General features: G+C 35.0%; 1 protein-coding gene and 1 non-coding gene across 3 annotated transcripts in view; both read right to left on the minus strand.

Annotated features, from left to right (window-relative positions):
• LOC145981293 (cilia- and flagella-associated protein 69-like) overlaps nt 1-19,661 on the minus strand; it is a 52,740-nt gene extending 33,079 nt beyond the window's left edge. The window contains exons 1-7 of one of the 2 annotated variants that reach the window (XM_083114477.1): nt 19,460-19,661; nt 16,077-16,263; nt 13,384-13,632; nt 6,547-6,766; nt 4,939-5,081; nt 2,421-2,548; nt 3-184 (exon numbers count right to left, since the gene is read on the minus strand). In XM_083114477.1, coding sequence (XP_082970603.1) covers nt 3-184; nt 2,421-2,548; nt 4,939-5,081; nt 6,547-6,766; nt 13,384-13,632; nt 16,077-16,263; nt 19,460-19,642 — 1,292 coding nt within the window. In that variant the 5' untranslated portion in view covers nt 19,643-19,661. Of the gene's footprint in view, nt 1-2; nt 185-2,396; nt 2,549-4,938; nt 5,082-6,546; nt 6,767-13,383; nt 13,633-16,076; nt 16,264-19,459 lie in introns of both variants that reach the window. The other variant, XM_083114476.1, reaches the window with a different exon arrangement.
• TRNAS-GGA (transfer RNA serine (anticodon GGA)) lies at nt 325-395 on the minus strand. The gene has a single exon. It is a non-coding gene; the product is annotated as a tRNA-Ser (tRNA).
• Nucleotides 19,662-22,808: the final 3,147 nt, after the last annotated feature.

A 22,808-nucleotide genomic window follows, 5' to 3' on the forward strand; every position in this document is an offset into this window, starting at 1 on the left:
ACCTTGTGCTTCCATTACTGTCAACAAATTCCTGAGGCAAGTAAGGAATCAGGATATTAATGGTGAGAAGAGAGAGTCGCATCAGATCCCAAAATTGAGTAGGAGACCAAGGAACAGGGAAAGGTGTAAGGCCAGGGTTGATATTGTGCAGTACACCTGCCATTACACTTTGTGTTTTCAGGATCTGGGGAAGAAAGCGACAGGATTAATTTTATGCAAGTCTTTGTCAGAGTTCGTTAAGTTACTAAAAGAGAATTACCCTTACTTTATTAAATTAGGCACACACAGCAGATGCCCTACGTAGAACTGTTAGCGAAAAAATGCAGGCTCGACCAGGACTTGAACCTGGGTCTCTGGCAATCCATGCCATTGCTCTACCACTGAGCTAGCGAGCCAAGCCTGGCTTCGCCTGATTTTTTGCTTCCGCTGTTTTACCTGTGTGGGATCGTCTCTACCAGTGCTACTGCCATGGGATCTGTTGCCTTTGCAACACAGTAGACATTGATGTTGCCTCTTTCCTACCACACCTTCATGGCGTGGTGCAAATTACAGGAGAGCACTTTATTTGTAATAAATACAAATATACGAAGACTTATATTATGTACCAGTAACATAAGTAAAATACCTACATGTTAGTCTTCACAAAATATTTTTTTACAATTAAAGATCGACTTGTGTAATTTGGTTGCAAGAAAAGTCTCAGCAGAAAGTAACTGTAAAAGTAACTTACAGTTACTTTTAAAGTACAGGTAACTGTAACTGAGTTACTTTTTAAAATGAGTAACTATAACTGTTACTTTTTTTAAGCAAGTAACTGTAACTAGTTACCTTTTTAAAAGTAACTTTCTGAACACTGCTATTTTGTCATACGATAAGGACATTTAACTATTTACACAAGCAAGCATCACATCCGTTATCTGAAGTGTCAATTTCTCAATGTAATTTTTACATGCACAACACATAACACAACAGGCCATGTTTTCTTCCAACAAATAAATTGTCAAGTTCTGAATTGATCGAGGTAATGGGAGTAAAGTAACAAATATCATATGAATTCCTCATGTTATTTCAGTAATACATTACTAATGAAAGTACCAATAAGTAAAACCTCCCCAAGGGCGTATTGATAACATCGTCGCCTTGTAATCAAGGGATCCCAGGTTCGATACCTGGTTGAAGCACATTGCACAGTGATTCAGATCCCACTTTAAACTGTAGGGTAACTCCCGATTAGCCTATCTGTGCATAAAGTGGACTTATACAACAATTCAATCAATATAAACCAAAAAGTAAAATGTTTCTAATACAAGTACTGAAACAGTAACTTGTTATTTGTGCTATGCTACTCCTTAGCTGTTGTTTTTGTCTGAATGCTAGTGACAATGGTTCTTTTTTATTATCGTGAAATCTCAGTTGTATTTTGTCTTTTTTTTACCTACAATATATTTTGTCACTACGTGCATCTCTTTTTCTCATCTTCAGTCAAAGAAATTTATTTTTGTCACTGGTGGGGATGACCTTAATATTGCAAACTTCTAGAGAACCATGCATTAAATCCATGCAAAGATGTTCTTGAATGTCTCGGGCAATGCTTGAAGTGGGGAATGTTGGAGGGATGCTTGGGGTTAGCTGAGGGAATCCTTCTTTGGTTTAACAAGGTGACGAAGAGGCAGCTTGTGAAAATTTAGCTAGCTGGGTGGTTACCTTCGCCCTCTCACTTCAAGCATTGCTCCTAGGAAGCTAAATAGATGTATATTTGCAGAATGTCTTTGAAACATTAGAAGTTTTTGGAAAGGTAATATCTGATATGGGTCCTCCTCCGTATCCGAGCGGGTTAAGGCGTTCACTCGTCTTGAGATCGTTTGCTGCGGGACGGCATAGGTTCGAATCTGGCTCTGGTCGGAATTTATTCGGCCTACGTATAGGGCCGGTGGCAACCCACCATCGTGAGGAAATTGGGGAGCTCCGAGTGAGTGAGCGTAATCCGGTCACGGAGACCTACTATAACGGCTGGGGGTACGTCAGGCTGACCCCCAACTATTCCAATACTGGTTGCAGATCTCCATGCTTAGAGGTGACGAAGGAAAGCATGGGAGGGAGACCGGCAGTCGGTAGGTAAGCCAAGGCCCTTCAGGGCTGTTGCGCAAAGGATTATTATTATTATTATTATAATATCTGATATGGTCCAAAGCCTTAAAATATTAAAGGTAATTTTTTTTCATGTTATCATAACAAGGTATGAAAGATTTTCTATTTTGTAAGTGCAAGAATGAAACTCAATAAACTTCTCACTTGTAATCATGGTGTTTAATTTTAAACTAACTGAAAACATATGTCCCCAGTTCAAACAGGGTGATTGCACAAAGCTTACGTTGGTTTAGTTTTAAGCCTAGTACCTTGATGGCAGCTGGAATTTTCACCAGGTAGCACATGCAAGTCAGAAGAATTTTCTTAAACTCCAAATCCTCGTTGCATGCTGCAAATACTAGTTGTGATGGCCACGTTACATCCACGGCAATTTCAGGTGCCACAGCTATCATTGCAATTTCTGCAATGGAAGCAAACACAACATATCATGCAATAGTACATGCAAAGAGTCTACACTGATACTAATTACTAAATTGAAACTTAGTTCTCTGCTGGAATTGTCTCTGTGGTCAAGTGCATTAGGTGCTGAACCTACTATCTCACCACTGAACTTCTGGGTTTTAGTCCCAATCTGGGCATTGGTGTTTCTCAGTGTCTCTTTATCCATTTTGTCTATTCACTATCCATCCTTGGGACCTCCCTGATGGTGTAGTGGTAACATTGCCACCTTGTAATCAAGGGGGTTCCAGATTCGATACACTGTGGTTCAGATTCCACTTTAAACCAGGGTTGGCATTTAAGACACATGACTTTGATCTTTTCACAAATGTTTAAAACATTTAACACAAAGTGTTTTTATCAGACTTGTTTCAAACACATTTTGATACTTGTTGTTTGATAGTTTGTTGTTATTTGCATGTTTTGTAACTATGCCTTTTCATTCAATGCATATCATTCTGTTTACTATGCATAAAAATCTCATGTTCAGTAGCTGAAAATGTATATTGAATTAACAAAGAAACATATTGTGTGATCAATATCCATTATCCATGGGTCACGTTTAAAACACGTGGCTATGTTTTTTTACAGGTGTTTAAAATATTTTTTAAAAATTGAATAGTACATGGATGAAACCATTTTGTTCCTCACTTGAAATACTGCAAAATGTGCACATCGTTGTTAATGTCAATATTTAGTTGCATTCATGATAAAATGTCGTATTATAAAAAATAAAAAAAGACAGTAACTACCATGTGGAATTACTTGGACATGGCTGGCAACTGTGGATTAGTTGAAGCTTCTCGAACAGCCTACATGCGAGATTATTTTAAGAAGTTAGTCAAGCATTTACTTTATGATATGAACACAGCCAATCTTTGGATGATTAACAAGATTCCATATTAATCATTATTCTTAGAATATAATTCTTCTTGGAACAGGCACGTATTTAAAAATTTATTTGGGGGGGGGGGGGTCCGAAACAAGTGTCTCAGATATAATAATAATAATAATAATAATAAATAATATAAATGTTTAAATTAAAATAATTATATGAAAGCAACTGACCTGGCAAGGAAATCAGTGCCAAACAGATAAAGAATTGAATATTTATTAAATAACAAGATAGAATGTTAGATAAAGTTGACGAAAATTAAAGTTTCAGATTAATATATTTAATACTGTCATTCAAATTTCGGTGGAAATAAACCTCGATTATACAGCAAATGCTAAATATGTATATTTTAATTGTTTAATGTTAGTACTTGGTAAGTCTTGTGGCCGGGGGGGTCCAGAAATGTGGGCTTCGCCTCTAAATATGTCATTGAGAATGCAGTAGGATAGTTTAGTGTCAAGCATCTCCCAATAAAATAATTATGATGTTGTTATGCAACAAAAGAGTCATTGTACTGCATTAGCTTTTGTTTAGACACACACACACACACACACATCAAATTAATGTTAAATAAAGGAATTGTAAAAACTAAATATTTACTGCCTTCAAATAAATTGAAACAAAAAACTCTCGATTATACAAGAAATGTTAAACAACGCATATTTTCATTATTTAATTTTTGTACTTGGTAAGTCTTTCAGGGGGGTAGGGTCCGGACCCCCTCAATATGTACTTATGTTAGAATTATGATTTAAACATTTTATTTGTTTAAAACATGCTTTTTCGGTTCTTGTTTAAAACAAAAAACTGTTTGTTTTGTTTCTTAAAGAAAAACACAAATTTTGCCAACCCTGCTTTAAACTGTACACCCAATGCCCCCCCCATTTATTCAACACTCCCTAATTTTTCTCACAAAAGGACCAATTTAGACTTATACCCCCTAAATATGAGATCCCCCTGATCAAAAAATCTGGACAAACCTCTACATATCATTCATATGCAAATGGTGAAAGAGAATTGCTCAATACTTTACTAAAGTGAATTTCAATTCCCTTTTCAATTAGTGTAACTATTGTACACACCAGGGCGTTTCCAATTGCATATTGGTAATGTCAGCACCTTAACATCAAGAGTTCCTGGATTCAGTACCTGGTGGAGGTACATAGTAGTTCGAATTTCACTTTAAACTGTAGGTCCAGTCCCGATTAGCCTATCTGTGTATAAAGTGAACTTAAAACAACAAATCAATCAATCAATCAATGCAAACAATCACAACAAACATATAATATTTAATTCTAACTATAAAACAAGATAAATTTATATTCATTGTAATTACCTGTGACAACTTAATGATTGTGATTAAAGTATTTACCATATTGATTCTCCTGTAACTGAAATTAAATGTATGCATCAGTATGATTCAATGTAATATTGAGAGAACCATAAAATGAACCTACCTTGAGCCAATCCACTTTCAACGATCTCCAACGATGGGAACAGGTGTAATAAATATGCTATCAGAGCACATAGGTCATTTCTAGTCAGTTGCGTACCTACATGGATGCTCTTGCAGTAAGTCCTCAGCAAGTGCTTCAGGCAGCTGGAGTCAACAACAAAGGGAAAAAACGTGAATAAACGGTAAGCATTCATTAGTAGTCTTTTGAGGATAGGTAAGTACAAGTAAGTAAAAACAGTGCCTCAACTAGAGATCGAATGTGAGTTTTTGATATTCTGTTCCAATTCTCAATCGCTGAACCACCAAAATATCTAAAAATATAACGTAAATAGTAATCAAAACTTAATAGCTGTATCTCTCTCTCTCTCTCTCTCTCTCTCTCTCTCTCTCTCTCTCTCTCTCTCTCTCTCTCTCTCAGAGGCGCAACAACGAATTTTTATCTGGGGGGGGAGTACAAGGATAAACATCCCAACAATAACAATAATAATGGCATTATTATTATTATTATTATTATTAGTGGTAATATCAAAGATGTTATTATGCTAATAAATTACTCAAAAAGGGGATAGAAGTCGGTGCTAAAGCATTTGTTTGGTCAAACAATTTGAAATATTTTTTCAACACCGTCATTTTCACATTAGCTACTGATGGAAAACAGGCACACAAACTGTATTTTTTAATTGCAGAAAACGAATGACAAAAGCATTCCAAAGATAATTCTATTTGTATATATATCATGCATAACTTTCATATACAACTAATGTTTTACACATATGCAACATGGAGCGACATAAAATAAGAAAATTCATATGCAACATGCTAACACTAAATTCTGTACTTATTCAATACATATATACAACACATATTTTTTAAATACATTAGATTACAGAAACCAAGCGAAGTGAGCAAGATAATTTTTAGGTCCAATTTTTGCAATCGAAAACAATGTTGATTTAATAGGACACAAATCATTTCACTGGTCACCATGGCATTCTATCTTTTACAACTTTTTTCATTTAGATCGCTTGGCATCCATGGCTGACTCCTGCCGCCCCCATAGCTATGACTCTGAACTTGACAAAACAGAGAAAAGCAGGCTTTGCGAGCGAGCAAGCAAGAAAATTTTTCGAAATGTATTTTTATTTGCATAAAATTTGAAATCAAAGGGGGCAATTCTCCTCTGTGCCCACGTGTAGGTGCCCTTGGCCATCAATGTTTGCCCTCCCCCTTCTGTTGAAGGTTAATTGAATAATAATTCAATTCAAATTATTATTATTATTATTATTAGTAGTAGTAGTAGTAGTAGTATTACTGTCACAGATCTTTGACTGTGATAAATTAGCCATTTTTAATTTTTTTCTACAGCATTTTCCATAATATTTCAAAAGCTCAAGGGGGGTTAAACCCGGTAACCCCCCCTACCTTGCATAAGCCACTGGCAAGGTCTATCCACTCTTTTCCATCTCTACCGATTTCCTTTAGGTCCATCTCAATGTTATCTCACCATCTTCGTCTTGGTCTCCCTACTGGGCTCTTTCCATCAGGCTTACTCCTTTCTCGCATAGGAAAATAAAGTTTTATGGCATAAAGTTAGGAACCTTATACTTACAAGAGTGTAGCTCGTGAGGGCGTTGGAACCTTTACCTCTTCTCTGTTCTCCCCAACAGACCTTAATATTTCCCACAGTACACTTGATGACAGAGCTATGAACGACTCATTATATTTCAGAGCAACGTCAGTCACTGGTGTTAGGTTTTGATATTCAAAATAGTCTGGATCCAACCGAAGAATAATGGCTTCAACAGAATTCTGTGATGCCATTTTACTACCTAAGGAAAAAAAATCATTATGTATTAAGGCCAAAGGTAAGGTTCCGCATGCTAATTGCACTATTCCATGCCATAGGCGATGTGAAGGTAGCACATATATTCACAATCTTGACTATTTGTGGATGTGATATGTTCAGCACCATGTTCTGGTCTCCTTTACCCCTCACCAAGTACCATTTATTAGAGGCTGGGTGAACCCCAGGGGATGATCTAAATACAATTGAAAATAATACTAAAGTATTTTTCAAAGCAGCTATAAAGGTATGTTTGGAAGTTAGTAAGGAGAAAATAAATATATGCTTATGGGCCAAAACCAAGTGTTAGGTAATAATAAAAAACTAATTATTGACAAAAACTCGTTTGAACCTCTTTTCAAATTCAAGTACTTAGGAGTAATACTAACAAATGAAAATTATATTAAAAAGGAAATAAAAGGCAGGTTTTATTCAGGAAATGTATGTTACTTCTCTCTTCATAAACTTTTATCTACTCATATAATATATAAGGAACTATAATAGTTAAAATACACAAAACAGTAATTTTGCCTGTAGTATTATATGGATGCGAAACCTGGTCCTACATTGAAAGAGAAACACAAATTAAGAGTATTTGAAAATAAAATCCTTAGAATAATATTTGGGCCTAAAAGGGATGAGGAGACAGGTGAGTGGAGAAGGTTACAGAATTTGAAACTACATAATTTGTATTCATGTCCAGATATTATTTGAATGATTAAATTGAGAAGATTTAGGTGGGCAGGCCATGTGGCATGAATGGGAGAGGAAAAAAAGAGTTTATAAGATTCTTGTTGGAAGCCTGATGGTAAGAGACCAGTAGGAAGGCCAAGACGAAGATAGAGGGATAACGTTGAGATGAGATGGAAATCAGCAGGGATGGAAAAGAGTGGATAGCTCTTGCTAGGGATAAATACAGATGGAGGCTTCTGTTGCTGAGCCATAAACCTGCAGGTTTAAGAAGGCAAGATAGTTAGAGAGTGGGTGAACCCCAGCAGTAGCGTACGCAGGATTTCATCAAGGGGGAGGGGGGGTTATATCTAAAACTTTCTCCAAATTCACATTACCATTGTTTTATTATACTTTAATTAAATAATAAAACTCATAATTAATTAATAATACTTATAATTAATTAATTAGTTGAATTACTACTAATACCACTACTACTATTAAGTAGTAGAGATCTACATAAATATAGTATTTATGAAAGCAATAAAACGAAATTAATTTCTAGTCATTCGATTTTTAACAAATTCTAGAGCATATTTTCTTTCTTAGGAAATAATTGTCTACTCAACGAGATGAGACACTTTAAGTGTGAAGAAAATCTATAAAAACAAGAAAATATATTAAAATAAATTGAAATAATCAAAGTACGGAACTCATCCAAGAAGCTGCGGGGGTCTGGTCAGTAGGGCATCTGACAACCATGCGGGAGATCCGGATTCAATTCCCGGAATTGGTTGGAATTTTTCAGGCTTTGTCGCCGCATAAATATCCCCGATTATTCACATGTGGATTGTCTCACTGTTATTACCAACAAAACATTTTACAATAATTAAGCTTATTGTCATTTGAATTCAGAAATTCAAACGTGCCGCGGGAAGGCGGACTGATGACTGAGTTACTCTTGTCGGCCTAGCCTTTGTCTATACATTAGCCGCTTTCAACAAACCAAGAACTTTCTTTAGTTAATGCTCTTTGTTCACACACAAAAAATAAATGATCATTGAACGTTGTTGCAGCCGAGATACATAACAACTTTTTTGCTCTTTAAAATCATCAGTGGCGTAGCATGGACATTTCAGGTGGGAACGCCAAGTCCGAAGGAAGGGTCGGCCCTTTTTTGCTTAATAATTTACTTATAGAATTAGTCGCCACAGGCATTGTTTATTTGCCTGAAGTCAGCTGGGTTTTCAATAAAACATCATCCATGCATGTTTTAGCTAGAAAATTAGATGCCTCACTATGCCACAAATGTTTTGAACTCTGTTGTTTTATACCTTTTTTTATACCTTTCTGCATGATGCAAGTCATTAAGAAACCTACCTGAATCACAAGCGCCTCTGCACAACAGTAAACGTCATTGTTGTAGATGATCCAACTACTGATTGATTTAGTTTATTTTACTTTGCTTTTCTACCACTTTTGGTTAATCACGAATATGAATATGAGTGATGATATTGATGAAGGGACACTGACAAAGAACACCCGTGCTCACGCCGGATTCGAACCTGGGACCTCTGTTGTCTTGACGCACTATGCAAAGCAGAGTGGATGATCCAAATATCGTACACTCTACTAACGTAACAGTGCCGATTAGTAATTCAGACCACTGTTTATTACATCTTGAGAATGCTGATAAAAATTTTAAAATAATTTTGTCCAGAGACCATTGGATGTTAGAGTTTTCAAATTAATGCTAAACATTTCCATTGACACAATATTAAGTAGTTAGATAATAACGAAAAAATACAATAAAAAAATAATAGTTTTGCGGGAGCAGCCACAGGCTGAATTTCTACCACGAGGACTTCACCAACGTATTTGACAAAAACTGTGTTGATCTTTTAGTTTCTAATGCACATCGCTGTTCGTGCGATAAATTATACAATGCAGTGGCCATTAAGAAGCAGTATATTTGAGATTGGTAAAGTTACGTGAGTCAATATTGCGTATTGTAGCATCACACAGCACGAGTTGCATGAGCGCGAAGAGCGAAGAACCGGGTAGGAATTCTACCGCTGTCGTCTGCTTCAGAAGGCAGGAAGGGTTACATGAACCAATCACGGTAGACCTCTCTGCTCCGTACGATGGCATATGAGAGAGCCTTTACGCGCGTGCTGTAGAAATCGAAGCTTTCCCTCCAGAAAGGCAGCAAGGAATATAGAGTCCTTTACGCTGAACCTGCTCAGCGTCCTGCCAGGAAAGGCATTGAAAAGAGATGCTAGAACGAGTGTTGAGAGTGGAGCGTTGCAAACGGATCGCAAAAAATAGCTATTATAATGCCATGAAGGTCAAACATATATGAAATTAGTCACGTTTTACTTTATAATCACAGCATTTAAGCATTTTTTAAATTTTAAATCTGGGAACGCCGGGCATACGGGCATACTATAACGCTACGCCACTGAAAATCATAGTTGCCCGTATATATTATTTTCAAGAATTCGTGTTTATTTTCAAGGCATTCACTCTTAAAGACGCGTGTTTGGAATGCTGTGCTTTTCAACGTGCTGCATGGGAATAATATTTCAAATTATATTATTATTATTAGTAGTAGTAGTAGTAGTAGTAGTAGTAGTAGTACTGTCGCAGGTCCTTGACAGTGATAAAATTGTCATTTTTATTTTTTCCACAGCATTTTTCATAATATTTCAAAAGCTCAAAGGGGGGGGGTTTAAACCCCATAACACCCCCCCTTGTGTATGCCACTGAACCCCAGAGGCACTCCATGTAGGGACAATGTCGAAAAAATTCCCAATCTTTTTAATTACCATTCCTGGGTAATAAGCAGTGACCCTCTAACTTCTGGTTCCCCTTTTTCTTCTTCTACTGATGATGCAGCCTGCATCTGCGAAAATTTTAAATTTTCTACTGTCTGGTGTTTCCTTTTTCCTTGCTTGCTTTTTATTTGCACTTTTGGCCCTCCTTTCTTTTATTATATATATATATATATATATAAAATACTGGAAAATTTTAGTAGTTGGACTTCTGTTTTTGTTCTACTTCTATTTAAATGTAGCTTGTCCCAAAACAACAAAAAGAATATACCCTAATAAGAAGAAAGTGCCAATAACAGAAGAAATTATACTTTTGAAAAGTAATATGAAAATAGAATATGAAAAATTTAGAATTACAAAAGACACTAAGCACCAGACAAAGTACAAAAATGTAAAAAAACTATTCAAGAAAGCCATAAAGAATCAAAAATCAAATATTTTCAGTAAACAAATAAAAAAGTCTGTTAATAAAGAAAAAGCCATTTGGAAAATAGTAAACAATCACCGTGTATCAAACACAAACAATGATAAAGCAAACAAAAGTCATCAAGGATGACACTGAAGTAATTGACCCGAATATCATATGTAACTTATTCAACGAATATTTTATAAACTTAACCAACACAAACAGAGAGAATGAAAATAATGACAAAACTCTAGAGATCCCAATCGAGAAATATCGGCCAAACAGTATATATATATCCCAGAAGTAAGTGCTAATGAGTTAAAAAAAGTTATACAAGGTTTAAAAAACAAAAAAATCACACGGACCTGATGAATGGTCACCTGAACTTATTAATTCCTGCTCAGAATCTATTTTAGAACCCCTGCTGTATGCAGTCAACAATTCAATAAAATCTGGTACATTCCCCAAAGTTCTAAAACACAGCACAGATATACCCATATTCAAAAAAGGAGCTGCAACAGACAATGAGAACTACAGACCTATCTCCCTAACATCTGCTTTTTCAAAGATATTGGAAAAATTTTTATCAAATTATATTATAAAGTTCTGTAACAAATATAACATAATAAACAGAAACCAGCATGGATTCCAGAAAGGGAAATCAATAAACACAGCTCTAGCACAGTTAATCGATTATGTAACCGAAGCATTAGAGAAACACGAAGCTGCAAACACTATATATCTAGATCTTTCCAAGGCATTCGATAGGGTAAAACATGACCTGCTTATGGTCAAACTAAGCAATATAGGAATAAGAGGGATAGCTTATGAACTTATACAATCTTATCTACAGGACAGAATGCAAATTACTCAAATAAGCTACAACATGCATGGTATAGTCACTAGCTTTAAATCACAAAGTAGGAAAGTGTTAATGGGGGTACCCCAAGGATCAATCCTGGGGCCCCTGCTCTTTATTTTGTACATAAACAATGTACCAGAATACCCAAACACAAAAATTGTCACCTATGCAGATGACACAACTGTTCTTGCCAGAGGTATCGACCCTAGGAAGCTTGAAATAAACACATTTATCACCATAAACCAACTGGCACAATACTTAACTTCACATGGATTAATAATAAACAGCAATAAAACAAAATTTATGATATTCAATACAATCCGAAACATGGATTTTGAGTCACAAACACTATGCATAGACAATGTGCTCATAGAAACTGTATCTTCAGTAAAGTTTTTGGGAATAACACTAGATCAAAAATTAACATGGGAAGAACAAATTAACAACATCTGCAGTAAATTATCATCTAATCTATACCTGCTAAAACAAATGGCTGAATATAATTTAACAGAAATTAACAAATGCATATATTATGGACTAATTTACCCCTATGTTGAATATGGCATAATAGCTTGGAGTGGATCATTTTATAATAATACTGTCAGAATACTGAGACTTCAAACGAGAGCACTTAGAATAATGTACAAACTAGGCTGTAGGGAATCTTGCAAAGAGTTATTTAGGGAAAAACAAATAATGACAATATACTCCCTATACATCTATAAGGCTATAACGATTGTTCTAAATACTGGAAGCATGACTAAAAATAACCAATTACACAACCACAATACAAGGGGGAAAGATAATTATTACCCGAATCCAACACAGACTCAATATCTCAAAACAATCACCAATGAATGCGGGAAAAATATTCTACAATCAGCTGCCTCATGACATATAACTGATATCTCCAAAAGATAAACAAATACAAACAATAAAAAAATATTTGACAGATAGAGCTCTCTACAGTATCGGAGAATTCATGGAACAAGACAATACAAGGCCAATGTACTAAAAAATATGTATTTTAATTGTATTCTTATTTCAATCATGCAACAATGATAATGTGTTTTTTATTTTTATTGTAGTGTAATGAAGTGTATTTTTTCAGTTTTACTTTGGTGTAGTGATGTAATGTACTACGCAATGTTTCTTGTTTTTTTGTTATGATTAACTTAACTAATTATTATTTCATTATGTATCTTGACGTTTTCCATGCCCTTTTAAACAAGGGTCAACGGAAGAAAAATAAAATTCAAATTCAAATATGTAATTAATATGTAATATATACAGTATAAACAATAAATAAGAATTGTTCTGGTAAACCAGGTCAAATTTTCAGAATAAGCCACTTAAAAAAAATAGGTTCTCCAGTTGAAAAATGATTTCTATCTTGCTCCAATAATTACAGTGAAACCTCGATTTTACATTTTTGAGGGGACCAAGCTGAAAAAAATTAAAATGTTGGAAAATGTAAAATCGAGGAAATCTTAATATCATTTTGCTATGTTGGGATTATCACAATGGAATGTATAACTTGGGGAAAATGTAAAATCTGGAAATGTAAAACCGGGGTTCCAGTGTATTACATTTCAAAACTAATAAATTATTTAACATATTTTCATTCTCATACGTTTCTTGTGATAATCAGTGTCTAAATGATATATTTCAAGATATGCATTCAACTCCTCAAATCACAAACATCCACATCTTCCAGAAAAAGTGTAGAACAAGTCACCTATCCTATAAGATTCCACAGAAGACCAGAACAACAAAAACACTCAGTTATCATGCAAGATGTTGAAGAACACCACAATAAACACAATACTCACCTATCTTGTGAGATGCAGAAAGTATCACTTGTGAAAGATGTAGCAAATGAATGTATAGACTTGGGGCTGAGACATGTAGCATTTCCCCTAAGGTTTCTGGAAAATCACTCCTCTCCAGAGCAGTATTACAGCAGTGCACTCTGGCATAGGAAGAGTCTTTGGGTCTTTTGTCTGTGAGAAGCCGAACCACAGCATCAAGCAGTAGGATCTGAAGATTTTCCTTTGCATCTAGACTGCCCAGCAAGTAGCCTGGAAGTGGGGAAAACAGTAGGTGATCAGTAGCGCTTTGAAGTTGAAGACCTATAAATTGCCAAAAAAAAGACCTAAAAATATCAAAAAAGGACATAAAAACGGAAAAAAGGACGTATAAATGTGATCCAAATTAATTAATAACTTCAGTTTTTACATATTTAATTAATATAAAAAATACAACATTCTGGTGGTATGGAACACACAGTGCGAAAAAAATATATGAATAAAATGCATCTTCTTTCAGACATCATATATTTTTTAGATTAACATAATTTGAAAAATCATATTTGAAGAATCATATTTGGCATAACCACACTAGGGTTACAGAAATAGGACTTCAGAAACCTTACCTCACTTGGCATTGCAGTATATCACAATAGTCATCTCCAGCGTGAACTTCCAGACAAGTTATGGTTAAAGGACCTTGTACCGTACCTGCTTCAGTCGTCCAAAAATGTTTTTCTCTTGTTTCAGGGATGGTTCAAATATATTTTATTTTTTATTTCTTTACTACAGAAAGGATGTTTAAGAGGTGATGAACTAATGATGATTCGAATTGAGAATGGGCAGTAAAAACGTAGTCGAAAGAAGGTGAAGTTGCAAACAAAAGTCGTTAAGACCTAAAAAAGGCTAAAAAAGGACCAATAAGCCAAAAAACGCCGAAAAAGGCAAAAAAGGTCAAATAAAACCCACCTTTTTCTGGCCTACAATGACCCAAAATAAACATATATTATGTTGGGCCTCCTCTTCGGACACTAGGAAAAAATAGTTTAACTTTTTGAACCCTGCCAATTATAATAATAATAATAATAACCCATGGCAAAACAGCCCATTGACGGCCTACCTACTGACTGCCAGCCTCACTCCCACCTAATTCTACTCACTCACTCACTCAAGGTGGGAGATCATCCAACCTGTTACGGGGTGATGTGTGGTTGGCACAATGAACCCCCCACACATTGTTGTAGGTTTTCATGACCAGGTTACGCTACTCATTCATAGCTCTCCAATTTCCTCACGATGGTGGGTGGCCCCTGGTTCCATACACAGGCCTAAATCTCAGGAGAAATGTTATTATGCTTACCCCAACAAACTCGAACCTATGCACATTTTGTAGCCCGAAGCATGACGCCTTAGAATGTACAGCCACGGTGCGGGACAATCCTGCCAATTACATGTCACAAAAAATCCTTTCAACTATACCACACGTCTCTCAGGTGTGTTACATTATAAAACCCATACATTTACAAACCGCCCCTTTTTTAAGTCATAGATATTGATGATGTGACACTTTCTGGAATGTTGTTTGAAGACAAAAAAATCAATAAATCGCACCATCATCACTTTTTCTTATTTACTTTCAAAATGTGGCCCTTTTATCTTTGTTATATACCTACTTTTTTATGCAGTAATTATACAGGGTCTAATTGTGAAATACACTTTTCGCAATGAAATTATGTCATTATGCTGGAGACATGAAATATTAGATTTTTTAAAATTGCATATTTATTTGCAACTATACTCTGTCCTAGGAATGTACGAAGTAAGGCCACACAGTAGAGAAGGGGAGGCTGCGAGTGGGCAGAGCAAAGCAGTACATGCTTCTGCAAATGGCTGTTAGCTGCACTCACTTTCCCTCTCACGAGTTCATTGGCTGAGCCCTCTCGAGTCACACTTGAGCAGAGAACTTGTTTTGGTTCCCATGCTCCAGATATAGAGTGTACATGATGCATCTCTCAGACACAGTGATCTTTGATAAATCGATTATCATTTTCCACCAGGATACAGACGAGACGCAATGCCAATAGGGCGTCACTCACTATTAAGACGATAGGAGAATAGGTGGGAGGAGGGGACCTCCCTTCCAGCACCACATTGCGCAGTTGCAAGTTTTCTTTCACGCACATGTTTCAGAAACGTAGTATGTAGTTGGCAGAGTTAAAAAAAATACTGTAATTGTTCTCTAAATTGTATCTTTCCAAAACTTTTGCAGTCCTTCACATTTCTTCCAACTAGTAGGGCTAAACCCATGCTGATGCCGATGTATAGGTATCGGAAAGTATTGGTTGAAATTTATTTACCAATGCCAGCCGATACTTTCCCGGAATTTTGATCTTTTACATGCTCCGCAAAAATGCCACGCGATATTTTCACTTAGTCTAATTATTAAAAAAAATTATGCAAAATTCGAAGTTTTCTTTTTACATGAGTTTTGCATGAAAAAAATATTTTTATGATGACATAAATGTAAATTACTATTCTGGTGTAATTCTTGAAAACTTTAAAGCAAAACTCTTGATAAATTGATGCATATATGTAATTCGTGTGGAATACTAACACAGAAATGTTAATAAATATTTTTAATAACTTTTAATTATTACAATTTTCAAGTAGCGGTATCGGTTCAAAGTGGTATCGGCTAACTCCTAGTATTTACTCACCTAATTGGGAGATATACTCAGTCAACAAATCCATCTGGGTGACTTCATCTGAGGCCTTCTTCAACACTGGTGACTTTCTGCAAATCCTTAACATTGAACACAGTAAAAGTTCAAACTCAGGAACTGTCTCTAACTTGTCAGCAAGTTGACCCATGACAAACATAATGTACCTTATGTGCTGTAAATACTATCATGAGTTAAGGATTTGTTTCATATCTCTCAAGTGTAAACTCTAAAAAGTAATTAAGTTAATGTAGTGAACAAAGCAACTTTGAAATATCAGGTATGTGAGGTTAGATTATGGATGGAGAAATGTCTGCAATTGTATTATTTATCTAAATAATATCATATTGTACTTTTATTAGTTTTGAATATGTTTTGAATTTAAGTGGGTTACATTCATATTTTTGATATCTTACTAATAAATAAATATACTATAATAGTTATGAAAATTATACTAATTTAGGTAATTAAAGCTTTCCTGGCAGCGAATGGTGAAGAGAATCTCTTGGGATATCACTCAGGTCAGTTCTGAATATGCTTTGAAGCTTTGGAGCTAACATCACTCTCTTTTAGGAGATTGAGGTGCTGAGATTTGTGTGTAACCATGGACGCCCGCAGGATTTTTTTCCAGGGAGGGGCAAGGAAGGCACATTTTCTCCAAAAATAGTGTTGTTCCCTAAAAACACATTGCTTAAATTTGAATTTATGATGTTCATGCAATAATTAACACATATTATTGTGGCTAAAATGAAATTATGTGTGTGAAATACATAATTTTTGGTTGACTTTCATTTTCCAGGGGGAGGCACGGCCCCCCCTTGCCCCCCCTCCGGACGCCCATGTGTGTGTAACTATTATTTTTTGTATTTGGTGTGGGAGGATTCTAATGTAGGTGGTTGTTTCCACATTCTCAGTTGATGGATTGATTGATTTGTTCTTTTAAGCCCACTCTATGCACAGAAAGGCTAATCGGGACTGGACCTACAATTTAAAGTGGAATCTATACTCTCAGTCGACTATCGCCAGCTAGAGTGGTTCCAGTGTGAATTTTGTTTGCCCCACATGCAACAAACATGTAAAAACTAGGTTCACACACATCTCTGCACTACAGTCCATAAAGATGAGAGTGACGTAAACTCTCGAAAGCTGTTATCCTGAGAGAATCTCTTTAACTAATTTAAGATTGATGCAGAATATGTCCTTGGAACTGTGCAGTAATATTATGAAATCATAAAATTATAATAGTTTTTTTCTTGTATGTATGAATTGCTTGCATTGTAGAAATATTTTCCTGTAGTTTACGGTTATTACAAGCATAAGAAAACAGTTTTTCGTTGTGACGTTTCAGGAGACCACACACTCCCTTCATCAGACATTTATTTTCATTTTGACTAAACAATGGTTAGCAATTTTTTTAAACAAAATGAATCCCTTATATAATGGATTTTGTCAATGTTACATTGTTGTAATATAGCAACTTAACTGTGAAAAGAAGCAGTCTGTTTTATTTTTATTTCAGATAAAAAACATTTTGATCACATTATTTTTTATTTAAAATTATGAATTCCAAATATCATCAGGTAATTCAAATTCATCATTGTTTTCACAAAGTCTCTTGATGTTTTCTGTTATATTAAATTTTAAAGATGGTGGCTTACACTCCATTTGTGAAAAAGAAAACTCCATACTAGATCTATGTTACCATTTTCATTATTTAATTTATTCCAGTGTTCTTCTGCAATGAATGAAGCTTCCCAGACATTCAACTCTATGTTTCCCGTAAATCTTTTTAAAACCCTTCTCTTTTTAATCAAATGCTTCTCTTTGATGATGTGAGCTGACAAACTTGTTCTTGGGTTTAGATTTATAATGTCCAAATCGTGTTCGTGCCATCTTATTGCCATTTTCCTTGCTGTTTGTCCTACATAATCCTTTGAACATGAACAACTTATATTATACGTATATTCCTGTGGTTTCCACATTTGGTAGAGAGTTTCTCATTTTGAATTCATTAAATGTACATTCCAAACTTCTTGCTGATCTAAAAACAATTTTGAAATTAAATCTTCTAAAAATTTTGACAATTTTATGTGAGAATTCCTTGTGGAGGAATGGAATGCACACAAATTTCTTTTCAACAGATTTTTCATCTTTGTCTGTATTTCTATTTTCCTTTACTTTTCCTGCGACTTGTTTTTTGATTTGGTTTATTCTGTTAGTGTGAAAGCCATTTTCTTTTGCTATATTAAAAAGCCTTTCTTCTTCATTTTTGATATCCTTATTATTAGAACATAGTCTTTGTGCTCTCAGGAAAAGCATTAAAAATATATTATCCATTGTTATACGTGAATGTTCTGAATTGGCATAGATGTATTTTTCCCCTGCTAATTTTTTCTTATGGACTGATGTTTGAATTGTTGTGTCAGTTGTTTTAATTTGCAGATCAAGGAAAGAAATTATATTCTTATTCATGGGTTCGCAAGTGAATTTTATGCCACTATGTGATTCATTTAACAATTTAAATACGTCCGTGATGGTGTTCTCATTTTTAGCAATAATTAGCACATCATCTACATATCTGATGTAGAGCATGATATCCGCACCTATCTCATTAACAATTGGAGATTCTATGTAATGATGGAAAATGCTGGAGATGATTCCGGATACTGGGTTTCCCATTGATAGACCATTACTTTGCAGATAGATTTTGCCATCAAATATAAAGTAATTGTAATTTGCACATACAGTAAACCATCGAACAATTTCCCATGATTCTACTGGGTTAACCTTCATCTCAATAAGCCATCTGTGTAATGCATCTGTGGCACCTTCTATAGGGACACTAGGATATAAATTTTCAACATCAAAACTTGCAATACGATACTCATTATTCCAAACAATATTTTTTTAGTTTCTGTTTCACTTCATATGCATTTTTAACACTGAATGATGTTTGTTGTTTAATTATAGCAAGCCTTTCAACTAAATATTTGGATAGTTTGTATGCAGAATGTGTGAAAGTTGCAATGATGGGTCGTATTGGAGTTCCCGGTTTGTGAGTTTTTGGTAGTCCAAAAACATGTAATTAATGTAATTAGTCAATGTAACACTGACAATATCCATTATATAATGGATTCTTTTTGTTTAAAAAATTGCTAACCATTGTTATAACTGTATCTTTAGTCAAAATGAAAATAAATGTCTGATGAAGGGAGCGTGTGTTCTCCTGAAACGTCACAATGAAAAACTGTTTTCTTATGCTTGTAATAACCTTAAACTACAGGAAAATAATTTATAAAATTATAATTTTTATGATTAGTTTTCATGAATTAGTACTAAACCACTACTATAATATTCATCTTAGTAATGGAAAGGGATACATATCCATCATGGCAAATTTCAACAAATTCTTTGATCAATCTGCATTGCCTGTGAACCAATGTTACAGCAGTATTATCCTCAAACATGTAGCAGATTTTCCTGATTGTCTCATGTGCAGCAACACACAAATCTTTCTCTGGGATTCGAAATGCTTCATGGATCGATGTCATCTCACAACTCATCTTTTCTTCTCAGTGTTGATTTATTATTTATCTGCAATAAATTTTTTATTTATTTTAGATCTATAAATAGTCCATTGAGAATGCAAATGCTCTATCTCCAAATTGTAAACAAATGGAGATATTTTGGCTGTATTCTATTTAGGATGCAATTGTTTCCTCTGATGCCTACATACAACAATATTGATATATTGAAAGTCTTTTTGGTCCATATACTGAATTTGGAAACAGCCACGAGAATGCAAACTCTAACAAACCAATGACACCTTACGACAATTTCCTCAACCAACTACAAGCACCATTCGAGTGTGAGATACAGGTGTACCCATCCCCCCCCCCAAGGCCTATGATGCACTCCCCCCAAAAAGGTAGAACATTTCCCCCCTCTTTATGCCGAATTATTTACTCAAATTATTTTGGTGAGACCAAATTTGTGGAACAATATCATAAAGACATATTTAAGCAATATGTTTACTTCAGGTATTGTTTACAATATAAACATTAACATGTGTGTTGCATATTACTTTGACATTGATAGAAATAACATTTTACACAAATGATAATAACTACTGACGTTGCAAAGTCGTTGCAGCAAACTTGTTGATTATTTCCTCAGGCTCACATCATTGTTAGTGTATTGAATCTTATTCTTATCAGTTTGTCTGCTTGACTAACCTTGTATATTGCGAACAACACTTCCCAACATTCCAAATCGATTCTAAAGGCATAAGAGGTGGTGTTTCATTTCAACTCCATCGCAGCGATCACCCACAGGTAAGTAGAAAAACTGTACATAATAACCATAACTAAAAATCAATATCAAGTCAATGAAACGAAACGATACCCCCATTTTTGTGTGAAGATATGTAGAATTGATAGGCAAACTATAAAATCTTGTTCCCCCGCACAAATATTCCCATGATGTAGGCACATCCTGAATCCCCCCTGTGGGCACCCCTGGTGAGATAAACCATTTGCATTCTATCCTCAGCCACTTGTGGGATATGCTTAGCAATAGTAATGGTCTTCGGTTCTTACTTTTGTTGTTAACAGACAAGAATTTTGAATAATAGTGGATTCAAAGTAGTTGATTAATTTCCCAAAATATGAATTATTTATGATGGATGGACATACATTATGAACATTTACATTCTCAGTGGACGAAATGGAGTTGCCATAAATCGTCCATTGAGAATGTAAATGTTCCATGTCCAATTTTTCATTTTTTTCAGGAGAGCCCTTTAAAGCTTGACATGGTATATTTATTGAACCTCTGTCACCATTGCGCTGAAAGTTGGTATCATTGCAAAGGCTGGTATACTGAAGCCTCTCTAAAAAGAAGTCATTGTTTGGTTAGGTATAAATGCTGTAATTAATTATTTAAATTTCAAATTGAACAGTCGCATGCAACACTAGTTTTGATTTGAGAGTGCCAATGTTCTATCTCCCAGATATAACACTGCATGCTGGAAACGAGATGGAGATGAAAGAATTTCATTATAAATTTGTCATTTGGTAGCAAAGTAAAATAAATCATTCAAATTTTGAGAAATCAATCCACTTCTATTCAAAATTCTTGTCTGTTAACAACAGAAGTAAGAACCGAAGACCATTATTATTGCTAAGCATATTCCACAAGTGACTGAGGTTAGAATGCAAGTGGTTGTTTATCTCACTCTCTGATGGTGCTTGTAGTTGGTTGAGCAAATTGTCCTAAGGTTTCATTGGTTGTTGGAGTTTGCATTCTCATGGCTGCTTCCAAATTCAGTACATGGACCAAAAAGACTCTCAATATATCAGTATTGGTTGAATATAGGCATCATACGATAGCGGAGACGAAACAATTGCATCCTAAATAGACTATAGCCAAAATATCTCCATTTGTTTACAATTTGGAGATGGAACATTCATTCTCAATGGACGAATTGTTTCTGCTCAAAACAGGTCACCCGCACACTTTTATGTAGCATGTTCGTCCTTTTATGTAGCATGTTCGTCCAAGTTAACACATTACAGTCTAGAATTGTTTCATTATATTCTTGTTGTGGCTTAATTTTCAATAAAGGCATAAAACTTATATTTTGGGTATTATAACTGAAATTCCAGGCCCATTAGCCTATTCATGTTTCTCACAAAGTAAAACAATTACACTAAACTTGTGTAAACAGCCAAAAGCTACAAATATAATCTCTACATTCTACAAGTCTTTTAAGATTATGATACATGTTGTGAATCAATAGATACCATTAGCGTAAACTGCTGTTCATTAGATGAAAAGTTAACCAAATAGCAAGTTTTTCAAGGTTATTATCAATCTACCTGATATTTTGTGAGGTATACATTTTGTCAGTCAGTTATTGCTTGATCTGGCTTGTAGATTACATTAATGTTTTTATAATAATCTAGAATCTAGCAACCTTGGTAATCTTTCAACTACTTGAAAATCTATCTGAACTGAAGACCTCTGTTTTTCTGTAGTAATATAATAACACTGCACACCACAATATTTCACATTTGCATAAACATTACTAACTTGAATTCATAATTCATTATTTGAGTACATTTTGTCTTTGCAGATATAGTTTGTGTGGTGCTGATATCATTGATGACACTAGAAAAATACAAATTTTTGTTTACAAGTAAACCAAAGGTGGTTGGATCTATACAGTCTTTGAAGAAGACTACCAGGTTATTATTGATTATGTACATACATAACACAGAATGAACTTTTTGTATTGACAAATAAAATCCACCACATGAAGTAAATCCTTGGTAGACATACTTGTGATCAAGTTGTCTACATACAGGTGGACATAATTATGGGTAGTGAAAGTGTATTGATGTACAGGGACTTCAGAACCGGGGGACTTTCCCCCCACTCATTATCGTATGGGACAAAATAGTATTTTTGCCCCCGGTTGCGAGCTAAAAATGAGACTGTAATTTTTCCAACATGTGTTTGGTTTTGAAAATATTGGAAAAATATTTTTGCACTAGTTAAATGAACGTGGCCTCAAGTTTCGATACCAGCAAGAAGTATGTGACATAAAGATCCATGTGCAGGTAAGAATCGCAGCCACGTCTCAGCAAATCAAGTGTAAGGTGGAATTGTCCCCTTAGAAATTCCCCGCTTCGATTTTATGGACAGATGCGGTCGGTGTGAAAGAAT

The sequence above is a fragment of the Lepisma saccharinum genome, chromosome 29 (assembly GCF_977018435.1).
Source record: "Lepisma saccharinum chromosome 29, izLepSacc3.1, whole genome shotgun sequence".
Lineage (NCBI taxonomy): Eukaryota > Metazoa > Arthropoda > Insecta > Zygentoma > Lepismatidae > Lepisma > Lepisma saccharinum.